This window comes from Leuciscus leuciscus, assembly GCF_965113295.1.
Source record: "Leuciscus leuciscus genome assembly, chromosome: 12".
NCBI lineage: Eukaryota > Metazoa > Chordata > Actinopteri > Cypriniformes > Leuciscidae > Leuciscus > Leuciscus leuciscus.
This window is the reverse complement of record NC_138736.1, coordinates 22282570-22295866: the sequence shown is the minus strand read 5'-3', so window position 1 is coordinate 22295866 and position 13297 is coordinate 22282570. Positions and strand designations below refer to the sequence as shown.

The 13297-nt window shown below is 38.7% G+C and overlaps 1 protein-coding gene across 2 annotated transcripts in view; it reads left to right on the top strand.

The window, feature by feature from the left end:
* top2b (DNA topoisomerase II beta) overlaps window positions 1-13297 on the top strand; it is a 65544-nt gene that overhangs the window by 42563 nt on the left and 9684 nt on the right. For both annotated transcript variants that reach the window (XM_082186688.1, XM_082186687.1), the window contains exons 21-28: window positions 2537-2768; window positions 2994-3128; window positions 3243-3443; window positions 6740-6935; window positions 7174-7265; window positions 8586-8741; window positions 10196-10279; window positions 10369-10566. In XM_082186688.1, coding sequence (XP_082042814.1) covers window positions 2537-2768; window positions 2994-3128; window positions 3243-3443; window positions 6740-6935; window positions 7174-7265; window positions 8586-8741; window positions 10196-10279; window positions 10369-10566 — 1294 coding nt within the window. The remainder of the gene's footprint in view (window positions 1-2536; window positions 2769-2993; window positions 3129-3242; window positions 3444-6739; window positions 6936-7173; window positions 7266-8585; window positions 8742-10195; window positions 10280-10368; window positions 10567-13297) is intronic.

The following is a 13297-nucleotide window of genomic DNA, read 5'->3' as shown; positions in this document are numbered from 1 at the left end:
TGAGAGCATACCTTTAACACCCTTCCTTGGAGGCCATCAGGCCCAGGGGCTTTGTTTGGTCTAATTTTTGAAAGACACATGGCTACTTCTTCTTCAGAAAGCTGTATGTCATAACTACCAATCTGATCACAGGTAATACTACAGCCCATTTTTGGGTCTCTCACATCATATCTTCCATAGAAGATGTTTAAATCATTAACAAATTTACCACAATCTGCCACGTTTAAACTTTGTTTTTTTCCTTCCCTACCCATTATTGTGTTTAATCCCTCCCATGCTTGTTTTGCATTGCCTGTACAGAATCTTTGTTCAACCTTATTCTTAAAATCTATTTTTGCTGTAAGAACCTTACGCTTAAATTCCTTCTCTTTCTCCTTTACTACCTCATTTTCTCCTCTCAAAAATGCAGCCCTTTTCTCATTCAGACACGTTTTAAGATCCTTTGAGAGCCATGGCTTGTTATTACTAAACACCTGAACTATCTTAGAGCTGATTACAGTTTCTTCACAGAACTTGATATAGCATGTGATTGTGTCTGTCAATTCGTGATGATCAGAGCATGCGTCAAAAAACATGCGCCAATCCGTAGAGTCCAAACAATCTCTGAGCTCCTCCTCCCCATCCTCAGTCCATTGACGTACAGTTTTCAGGAGTGGTTTTTCACGCCTGACTTTCTGTCTGTATGTTGGAAGGAGATGAATGACGTTGTGATCTGACTTACCAAGAGGAGGGCGACTCACTGCCTTATATGCGTCTGGGATGTTACCGAAGCATTGGTCCAGTATGCGAGTGGAGCGAGTGGGCGTGGTGACATACTGCTGCAGAGTGGGTAGATGAGGTGACAGCTGACATGTGTTGAAATCCCCCAAAATAAAAACCGGCTGATCTGCCGATCGGGAGAGAGCAGCATTGAAGCTGTCAGTTATCATTTCCGCAGCTTCTTTATTATTAGGCCCTGGAACATAGACAAGGATAATGGTGATTTGCCCGAACTCCCGCGGAAGGTAAAACTGACTGATAGATACAGACAGCAGTTCATAGTCTCTAGTGCACACTCTCTTGAGCACTTTAAATTGTGAGGCCCAAGCGCTGTCAATAAACATGCAGAGTCCTCCCCCGATGGATTTTTGAGATGACACCTTATCACGATCTGCTCTTATAACTGTAAATCCCTCCATGTCAATGCATGTGCTGTCCTCATGAAGCCACGTCTCTGTGAAACAGAGCAAATTACTCCTCCTAAAATCCTCATCAAACTGGAGGCGTGTTGTGATCTCATCCAGTTTATTATTTAAGGATCTGACGTTTGACAAAGTTATGATGGGAAGCGGGTGTCTGTTTCCTCGCCTTCTCAACCTGTTACGAACGCCCCCCCTCGAGCCTCTTTTCTTCCTTTTCCTACCCTGGGCTTTTCCATGAGGGGTTGATGATACATGACTTAAGTCCACAGGCACAGCTTCACTCCGTAGGGCAAGAAGAAAATCCCTCAAGTATGTAATCACTGGCGACGTTCGTATCTGGTGTTCACCTCCCCCATTGTTCCCGGCTAGGGCAAAGTTCTCTCTTATGACAGCATATAGAATAAATTAAATCACCACTGCATGCAAGTAATCCATTTCCATGTTGATTGACTCAAAGACCTTAACAAAACATAAATTGACACACGATTAACGCCAAAAATTCACAAAACAAACAAACGAACGGAGAAGCACTGGGTCAGCAGCCGTGCCGCGCCCCGGAAGTTGTACTAATCACTTCTGGTGATTAGTTCCTATAACTGAGGTAGAAAACCCTACGAATAGGCTGTAATAAACAGACAGAAACACACAGAAAGAACTCCACAGGTTATATAAAACATACATGATACTTCTGTGATATATGTGAGGTAAATACTGGTGATCAATTCAGCTTATTGGAAGCAATTTTGAGACCGTTGTTTGTATTAAACCACAAGTGGGTTAATTTCAGTCTATTGGTTTTGGAGACAAAAGTCTCTGGAATTTATGGCTGCAGAAAGGAGGTGTCCCCTGGTTTAAGGTTTGTGGTGATTCTGGGCCATGGGAATGCCTTAGCATCCTTCGTTTCCTGATATGGCTGTGGATTGATGCATTGGGGTCACCACAGGGTTTCTTGGCCATTTGGTCTTAAGTTTGGGGAACAAAGAGAAATATTTTCCTGCTGTCCTGGCATCGCTGGTATGAGATTAGACAGGCACAAAAAGGGAAAGGGGGGGTGACATCTCCTTTAGCCATCTCGGCACCATGACTGTGTTTTATGACTTACAAATGGTTCGATGGGGAATCTTTCCGAAGTGTGGAATGCGGTGTTGGGTTGTGTGAATGAAATGGACTGTTCACGGATAATCCTACAGTTATTATCAATTTTATTTGATTGATTAGTTTTGGCAGCCCTTTGCTATGTTTCATTTCATTCATTCATCCTACTATCATATAGTTTGACATATTTTGGTTAATAACTCTATATATTCAAATACACCAAAATTTTACTAAAAATCAGTTTTTCTCTTTTCACACAGTCCATTGGCCAAACTGCTGTTTCCAGCCGTGGACTCCAGCCTGCTGAAATTTTTGTATGATGACAACCAGAAGGTGGAGCCAGAGTGGTACATACCCATAATTCCCTTGGTACTGGTAAACGGAGCTGAGGGTATCGGGACTGGCTGGGCATGCAAGATCCCCAACTATGACCCGCGAGAGATTGTCAACAACATCAGCCGTATGCTCAACCACCAGGACCCTCTACCCATGGTAACACCTTATCCTCACTCTTTTACTGATGCATGTTTAATAGGAATGTGACTGCATCAAATTTTCATATAATGATTATTGCTGAAACTTACATCACAGTATACACTATAATTTTGGGGGGGGTGTTTGGCTTGAGGTCATGGTACAAAGGACCCTAAATTGAAATGACTCCAAACCATCCCTTTAAGATTACTCATTCTGTGCCTCTCTTTATGCTTTTCTTAGCTGCCCAGCTACAAGAACTTTAAAGGTATCATTCATGAGCTGGGACAGAACCAATATTTGGTCAGTGGAGAAGTGTCCGTCCTGGACAAAAATACCATTGAGATTATTGAACTTCCTGTTCGCACCTGGACTCAGGTAAGGTTACTGGTAGAAGTCTCGATTTTATGACATACGATCTATTTGGAATACCGTGTGCTAGTAGTGATGCCAAAAAATTACATCTTTTTTTTTTTTCTCTCTCTCTCTCAGGCGTATAAGGAGTCGGTTCTTGAGCCCATGCTCCAAGGAACAGATAAAACTCCTCCTCTGATCAACGACTATAAGGAATACCACACTGACACCACAGTGAAGTTCGTGGTGCGCATGACAGAGGAGAAGCTGGCACAGGCAGAGGCGGCCGGCCTTCACAAGGTCTTCAAATTGCAGTCGTCCCTCACCTGCAATTCCATGGTATGAACCTTCCCTCCTGAAGCTCTTGAATTGAGCTAACAGTTTCACACCTTGATTAATTATTAAGTCAGAAACATACTCTACGCTGGTACACAGGTTTCACTGCTTTGTCGGATGGCTGTGTATGGTCCTGTCATACATACTTGCATACTTGCATTATTGCAGTAACAGATTTCTGTACTCAAGGGTCTGATACCCCTGTTACCTTCAAATATCTGTGCCATTAAACTAATAATAATAATAATATAAGGTAGGTGTGTGTGTGTGTGTGTGTGTGTGTGTGTGTGTGTGTGTGTGTGTGTGTGTGTGTGTGTGTGTGTGTGTGTGTGTGTGTGTGTGTAAAAAATCGAACCTTTCATTGAAGTAAAACAATTGAAAGTGGGGGGAAAATCACATTATGAAATAAAAAGTAATATATAAAGTAGTAAAATATCTCTGAAGTACAGTCAAAACAACATTTATTCAGACACCTTCAACATTTCTCACATTATCAGTTTATTCGCTATAGTTTCGAAAATGGTAATAAAATATGACAAGAACTTTAAATTTAAGGACACAATTAGGTAATACCAATGTAGGTCAACCAATTACCAAGCAATGCTTAATTTTGTGTAGTCTGTAGTGTAAAAAGGTTGCATTAGCAATCAAAGAAAAAAAACTTAAAGGGCACCTATTATGCAAAATTCACTTTTACATGGTGTTTGAACATAAATGTGTGTTGGCAGTGTGTGAGCAAAACCACCCTAGAATGATAAAAATCCACCCAGTGTTTTTTTTACAATCTCAATAAATCATAAGCACTTTCTCAGAATGAGCTGTTCTAAGATTCTATGCAATGTGACGTAGAATTGCACAGGCCCCACCCACGACTGTTGATTGACACTGCAGTTTGAGCATAGACCCGCCCTGAGGGAGCGGGAAACAGAGTCCGCCATTGTTTCGACTCTTGAGCAGCTGTAGACAAGAATGTCTCCTAAGCGATTGAGGTGTGTTGTTGTTGGATGTAAGAATGAACATAGCAGTCTTCATTTACTCTTGTTGTTACTCAAGGATGGATCTGTACTGTTTGTGATCCAGCTTACGGTCTTCAGTGCGACAGTCCTAACGTTACTGATCACGGCAGAAATTAAAGTGAGAGCGCGCTCTTTATGACAGCTCATCGAGTCATTTTACGGATATAAGGTTTACCAGTTTATTTAGCACCCACTGAAAAGGTGTGTTTATATTTGTTTACTGTTAGTTGTAACGAGTGTTTTGTGTACTTCGCTGTCTATGTTGTTGATCATGAAAGGGAGAGAGAGAGAGAGTTTATGGATAAGACTTTAATGCTCACTTCTTATACTGTGTTTACTCAGCTCTTACAGTGATTCTCTGGAGTAAAACTAACGCTCATCTTTTGTGTGAGGTACAATAAACTTTACTGAACTCCTCAGCATATTTTGGTCATCATTCGGACGAGGTCTGCTACAGCAGGCTTGTATTAATAGTGGATAAAAGCAGATGACAAGTAAATTATAACCATAATTAAACTAAACTATACCTGTTCTATCTCCATACAGCATATATTCTCTGGCTCTGTGGGCATTATTGTCCGACTCCGAGTCGAAATGAACACCGCAACTGAGAGTTTCTGTTCTGATATCATCAGATGAGTTTGTCCTGGCTCTGAGCGCAAGCTCGTGAGGCTCTGCCCCCTGGGCCGGCAGCAGCAATTAATTTGCATTTAAAGGGATACACACTAAAACAGCGCATTTTTCTGAGCCCCAAAAAATTACAATTTAAACATGCTGTAAAAAATTATCTGTTGGGTATTTTGAGCTAAAACTTAACATACACACTCTGGGGACATCAGAGACTTATTTTACATCTTGTGAAAAGAGTCATAATAGGTGCCCTTTAAGCAAAACATGGTCAGTTCAAAGTGTCTGAATAATTTTTGGTCCCAGATTTGTATAAATTTTACTGGTGGTCCACTGTATGAAGAATTTTTGGGTATAAAATGTCACAGTTTACTTTATTTTGCTATCCTCACTTACATAAATTAACTATAGTGTCCTGCACCCACTAGTATAAATATATAACAAATATGTATCTGGTGTCTGATTAATTTTTGGTTTGACTGTACAGTATATTCCCATTCATATTTACATTTTTAGCACACCAGGGTGACTAGGAACATGAAATTGTCTAGCTATGACTTCTTGTTTCACAGGAGTTTAAATATGAGGAAACACAAAGGCCAAATTCCCTTAATCATCCATCACAATGGGTAAAACAAAAGAATATAGTTCTGATGTGCAGCAAAAGATTGTTGAGCTTCACAAAATAGAATGTGACTGTAAGAAAATAGCTAAAGCATTGAAAATTCCCCTTTCTACCATCATGGTAATAATTAAGAAGTTCTAATCAACTAAAGATGTTACGAATATGCCAGGAAGAGGAAGTGTGTCTATATTGTCTTAATGCATGGCGAGTTTAAGTGGCCAAAGACTCTCCAAGGATCACAGATGGAGAATTGCAGAGATTAGTTGAGTCTTGGGGTCAGAAAGCCCCCCAAAAAAGAAAAGAAAATCTACATCACCACATGTTGTTTGTGAGGGTTTCAAGAAAAATCATCCTCGCTCATCCAAAAACAAACTCCAGCATATTCAGTTGTCAGACATGACTTAAATTTCTAAAGGGACTGGATTCTATGGTCAGATGAAACTATAAAGAGAGCTTTTTGGCAGCAAAACCACCAGTTGGGTTTGGTGCAAACAGGGAGGAAAAGTACCCCATGTCCACTGTTAAATATACCGCGGGATCTTTAATGTTGTGGGCCTATATTTTTGGCTGGAGGTCTTTTGGACATCTTGATAAGATACATGGTATCATGGATTCTACACTGTAAAAAATTATATGATCAATAAGATCAACATATATTTTTACATTGCTTTAACTCAACAAAATAAGTTAAACAATTTTCAACTTTTTTATGTTATACAAGATTAAACTTTTTTAAATCAGTTTAATGTAATTTCAGTTCAAATGACTTAAACATCCAAGTTGATTTTACTTAATTTTTTTTACAGTATAGCAAATACCAACAGATAAACTTGACACTATTTTCCATGAGTTTTTCAAACCGAAGTAATCTAACACTGTTTTAAGGATAACTAAAATGTGAAACGATAATACTAACCGCCTACACATTATGCACACTACCGGGTTCTATTGTGAAACGGGTAACTGATGGTGTGCCATATGATTTGTTTTTTGCCTCATGCTTCTTTCTCTTGGTCTTTCTTGGTTTGTAGGTGCTGTTCGATCACATGGGCTGTATGAAGCGCTATGAGTCTGTGCAGGATATCCTGAAGGAGTTCTTTGAGCTGCGCTTGCACTATTATAAACTGAGGAAGGACTGGCTGGTGGGCAGTCTGGGCGCTGAGTCGGCCAAACTCTCCAACCAGGCACGATTTGTGCTTGAAAAGATTGAGGGAAAACTATCAATCGGTGAGATATTTATCCAATGTTTGTCAGATTTTAAGATCATTTTTGGCCTGCATTCTCTTCTGAAGTATATATATTTTCCCTGTCTTTTTGGTTGGTAAGTTTGAATTTTGACTTGAGTGTAAGTGGTAAGCTTATTAATGAAGCGCTCTTTAAATTAAAATTTTAAACAATAAAAAATGAATGTCATGTACTCTCAGTGTGTTTTAATAGTTTGTATATATATATTTTTTTTTACCAGAGAACAAGTCAAAAAGAGATTTGATCCGAATGCTGGTGCAAAAAGGATATGAATCTGACCCCGTGGCTGCCTGGAACAAAGCCCAGGAGAAGGTATGTGAGGAAACATAGATGATAGATACAGCTATGTGTTTATATGCATCTGTTAGAGGATAGCTAATGCATTAAAATAAACCCAGAGCCTGACCCATACATTTTAAGAACAAACTCACAATTGTAGACATGCATAATATTACTTCAACTTTAATGTTACTTTTTATTATTAATTACTTTTAAAAAAATCAGAACTCAATACAAACACCATAGACTACAGGAGTTTTTAAATCCTAACCGATTATGAAATCTGGTTGCATCACGCACATAACGAGAATCTTTATATTTAATCTTTAAGGAGAGTCTCAAATGTCAAACATGCACACTTGGGGTGTAACGGTACATGTACGGTGCATGCAGTCGCATAGTCTCAGCCTAAAGCCGCCTTTCCACTGAACACGACAAACGACAGCCGTCGGACCGGAAGTCGTTCATTTCCAATGGAGAGTCGTACGGGAGCTGCGGGGAGTTCCGATCATATGCGTATGTGGAAATTTCAGATCTGATTTGAGCTTCGGATGCGTTGAAATATCTGAACTTCTGCGGCTAGACCGTATGCGACCGGTCGACCGGATGTGATGTATTCTAATCAAAACTATGAGTGCGAAGCTAGAATTATCAATATTTTAACACTTTAACGTCATTCTGTAAACGTGATTTCTGCAAAATGGCTGTTATTAATAATTATGAAAAATATTTAACTTTTTTATTTTTTATAAATCAATTATAAATCAATATTTATATAGATTAGCTCTATAAAATCGACTGTGTTTTTATTTGAGATGTATTGGGGGTCATTTGTTTTGTGTGGATATATTCATGCATGCATTACATTCATTAAATATCATTTAATACATCATTTAAAACATATATTAATTAATTTGACCATTGTGAATAGCCGAGGGTAACGGTTGCTTCACGACCAATTTCAAAGTTCCGTGCGACTGACACTAGGGGGCGAAATGCGACAATCGTATGCCAATGTCGTGTGCAGTGGAAAGGGGGCTTAAGATGTCACACCCACGGACCATTGGCTGAACGTCTTATGCATATGGCACACTTTTAAAAGTATGTATAGCTCCTAATTTATTTAAACAAGCTGTGTTACTATGATAAATTATTACCTCAAAATATAGATCTGTATGCAGTTGCAAGGTACTTCATCTACATTAAATACATGCACCTCTTTTGCTCACGTGCCAGCGATTACTGACCCCTGTTCTAGTGTTTTAAGAAGACTGTTGTAGTTTAGTTTAACTTTTTACTCACTGTTCACATCTCACTGTTTCTCTTTGTTTGGTCGGATAACGATGCTTTTAGATTTTGGAGGATGAGGACGGTGATGGTAATGACAGTGACATCTCAGTGGACTCTGGCTCCTCCTCTGGGCCAAATTTTAACTACATTCTGAACATGCCTCTGTGGTGTCTAACCAAGGAGAAGGTTGAGGAACTCCTCAAGCAGAAAGACCTGAAGGTATCACTCTTACAGTCATCAGTGTTACATTCAATGATTTATATCAGTTTTTATACACTTAAAGCTGCAGTAGGGAACTTTTAGAAAACGTTGACTTAGCCTGAAAATTTGAACAAGCACAGCTTACAGGTCACTCCCCCTTGCTCTCTGCTGCGCTACAGCCCTCCCTCCACAGCTCCTCCCCCACCACAACGGAGCCTGCCGTGAACGCGCAGGCTAGTAAACAGGACCACCGATGACGGATAAACAGTTATCGCACATTCACTGGTAGGGACGAAACATCAACAATATGCTTTATATTGACTATGGCCTGCCCATACTTTGACTTCAAATTTGGTCCTCAAATTATTACGTATTTTGGAATACATGTAATGTTACTTCATAACGTTGCACTCTTTCAAATAGCTAGCAAGATAATATAACGGTAACGTTACAGTATGTAAGCAATTATTCTAGCGATGTGTAATGCTAAATAAGGTTTGCTAGTACATTATTTCAGCAACATGACAAGCCAGTGAATAAGCAGGTTTCAATGGTTTGTTTTGCACAGTGCGTGACATTTTATCTGTATGTTATGCGGCTAGAGTTTTGACACTGAGTCAATGGGCTCCGACGGGCTTGTTTATCGTCATCGGTCTTTTTCCGTTTACCTGTCTTTGTTGTATGAGCTGGTGCCACTCGAGAAATTGGCAGTTTTGGTTGTTTGTCCCTCATTAGCAGAGCTGCGGCACACCGGCAATCTTGATTTTGAACGACGGACGATACGCGCTGTGCAAGAGAGGGGTGTGATCAGCGCGTACACGCTTGATTGACACTGCTAAGACATTCCTCCTGGCTCTGATTGGTTGTTTCTTACCGGGAGCGGTGTATTTCTGCAAATGGCAATAGGACCACTGGGAGGAGCCAAAGGAGCTTGATTTTTTTCACGGATTATCGGTCTCATATTGTACTGTCAGGACATAATGACAGTTTTAATAAATATGTAAAAAAATTTTTTTTACAAAAGTTACCTACTGCTGCTTTAATATGACTGAACTTTGTTACTGTAATGTTATATCATGTGTGAAGAAATGTTGGAGCTTTCTTTTTAAAGGAGTCACCCAAAAATGTAAATTCTGTCATTATTTATTTTGTTATAAGGATTTAACAATATAAGGGCAAACTTTCGTGATGACGCAACAGGAACATCAAGTGAGCATTACAAAGATAGAAACTATAATACAATATTTATACCGGTTGGCAAATTTGTACAATTTTTCTGGTTTACTGGTATATTGCCCACTTCTTTTCCTGGTCTTCTAAAGTCATGTAATAGCTTTGTGTGAGGAAAAGACCAAATGTTGTTATTCACTGAAAATCGGGTGTAGGGTGAACTATTCATTTGACTAATAACAGCAACAGGTTGAAACCTTCGCTGTTAACTTTGAGTGTGTGCTCTTTAATTTGTTGTATAGAAAGCAGAGCTGAATGAACTCCAGAAGAAAAATTCAGAAGATCTGTGGAGGGAAGATCTGGCCGTCTTCATTGAGGAGCTGGACGTGAGTCTCATTTATAGATGTTAGCTTAAGGATTGGGTTGAATCATGATGTGTGTGATAAAGTATTTGAGAGTTTTATCTTTCTTCCAGCGTATAGAGGGGCAGGAGAGGGAGAGTGTAAACTCTGGGAAGGCCACGAAGCTGGTGAAAGGGAAGGTGGGCAAACCTAAAGTGAAGAAGATGCACCTGGAAGAAACTCTGCCCTCTCCCTTTGGTCGCAGGATAGAGCCACAGGTCACACAGGCTATGAAGGCCGATGCCTCCAAGAAACTCACCAAAAAGAAGAAGGTATGGGGGTGTGTGTGTGTGTGTGTGTGCAGGGTTTCCGCGGAGTCATAAAAAGTCATAAAACGTCTTAAATTTAATAATCAGAATTTTAGGCCATAAAAAGTCATAAAAACGTCCGGATTTTCCATACAAGGTCATAAATTTAATTTAGCCACGTCTTAAATTGATATGCTCGTTCATTCGTTGGTTCTACCATTGCTTTTTCCCCCTGAAAATGCGCTGGCGGCATAATGTTAAATGCACAGGTTAAATGCGCCAAAAGCGGAACGCTCATTTGAAACGCGCGCCACACGAACCATTTACCCGCTCGGCTCCAAGTCCAAACGGCAGCGCAGCGCGAGCTCAATAGAACTGATGCGTTTACTCTGATCGGTCTCGGTCACAAGATCCAGTGAGAAGTGCTTGAATTCAGCGAAGAACACACTGTCTCAGTGATTTAAACCAGATTAAACAGCGCTGACCAACAGGAGAAACTCTGCACAACGATACAGTCTGAAGGCTTTTCCGTCTACAATCTCCCATCATTTATCATGGATTTACTGTAACGTTAGCCTAGTAATATTAACTGCACCATGTGGGATATACATATTGAATTTTATTATATTATTAGTGCTGATAATGTATTAAAGGACTAATGGAATATTTACAGTATTTAATAATGTATTTAGGCTACTGTTTTTCATACATTTCCTGAAGATACGTGCCATCAAAGTTAGGCAACACAAACCTGTTTCAAGACTTATTAGCTATTAGCCCCTATTAGCACATGCAGAAACTAAGTAATTATTTTCCCAATAAAGATATTTATTTTGTTAAGGACAAATGACAAATGTTTGAATGTCCTACCTCAGATTTGTGAAATGTTCACCTGTTTTAGCAAGTGTTTGTCATTATATTTTCTGACAATAAAGAGTAAAGTTAGTTTAAAACCACAATTAAAGCTCTGGTTTCTACAACTTTCACTTAAAAGCAACAGTCTGCCTTTAAACTTGAAAGAAATAAAGATTTGACATTTATCGTGATAATTATCGATATTGACTAATATAAAACAATTATCGTGATAATTGTTTTTGGCCATATTGCCCAGCCCTAACTGAAATCTCCCGGTCTATCACAATGGGAAAGTGTACATTTAACGAGCCATGGCTCAAAGATGGTGTGTTTAGTAGTTGGCTCAAGCCTGTTGCAAATAATCAGTATCAAGCATATTGCACACTGGGTAAGAAGGCGTTGGAGCTGTCTTTAGGCATTTAAATAATACATCTTGTTACTTTCAATGAAAGTCAATTAAAAAAAAAAACTTTTGAAAGGAATTTTAATGATTTTTCGTAATTCGTGTAGGTCATAAATTTCAATCATAATGGTCATAAAAAGGTCTTAAAAAGTCTTAAATTTGACTGACCAAACCCTGCAGAAACCCTGTGTGTGTGTGTGTGAAGCTGAAATGTGTTATATTTACTCTGAACGTTATTACATTAATATGTCATGTATTAAATATATTACAGGAGTTGGAGAATACAATTAACAGTTATTACGAAGCTATTTCAGTTTTTGCATTTATATTTATAGAAACTGTATAGTTATTTTTTACAGTGATAGTGAGGAGCCATTCATGATTTTACCCGTGTTTATCATGATCTACAAATGTATGATATTGTGGAAGAACAATGGTAAATTTTAACGAGCAAGTACAAATAAGAATCAAGGGCTGTAGAGTCTAACCCAGGCGTTGGCAACTTTCTTTTTTTTTTTACCAAAGAGACATTTTAATGTTTATTTTTGGCTAATGCATTTTCCTAAAAGAGCCACAGCAAAAATGTATATTATATTATATTATAGAAAAAACATATATATTTTTCAATAATAGTAACTTTATTAGGTCCATAGCTAACTTCAAACAGTCCCGCCCACTGAAAGCTGCGCGCATTATCATACGGACATATTGCATCATACAACACATTTATGAGACATAAAATGTCTCTGCGGCAAAAGCGAAAGTACCCGGTGAAATGTTTATTAGCACAGCAGAACACCAGTTTCAATAAAATGTGTCTGTCCAAACACTTTTTAATATACTTTAAAAATTTTGCTGTTTCAAAAAATATATTTATTTTCACCACAAACAAACAAACTATGTAGCTGCTTGAATCTGAGTTCAGGAGCTCTAGGTTACCACAGAAACGTAAGTGGTTTGCCACATAATTTTTGTCAAAGAGCCTGGTTTGGGTTTAGGTTTACCATTTAGGTTTCTGATCGCTGGTCTAACCTGTCCTAGTTTCAGAACCTTTGCATTTTTTCCCTATATAAAAGAGGTTTTTTTTTACACTTACAGATGTTACTGTTCTTTATGTAAGTAAATTTATGTCTGCATCCCAACTCAAACTCAGTGCTTTACTGCCAAATATATTTTTTTAACTAGAAATATTATGTAATATTATTAGTAACTGCACTTATTTGTGAAAATACAATATTAATATTGTGATTATTAGTTTATGTAATTGTCTAGAGTAGGGCTGGGCAACTTGGGCTCCAGACCTGATAAAAACTCACCTGCCTTAAGATTTCTAGTAATCCTGAAGCTCTTGATTAGCTTGTTCAGGTGTGTTTAATTAGGGTTGGAGCTCCACTCTTCAGGACTGAAGTTGCCTATCTGGGGCCGTATTCACAAAGCATTTTATCTTACCACTAGGAGTACTCCTAAATCGCACTAAATGATTTTAGCTAGGAGTTT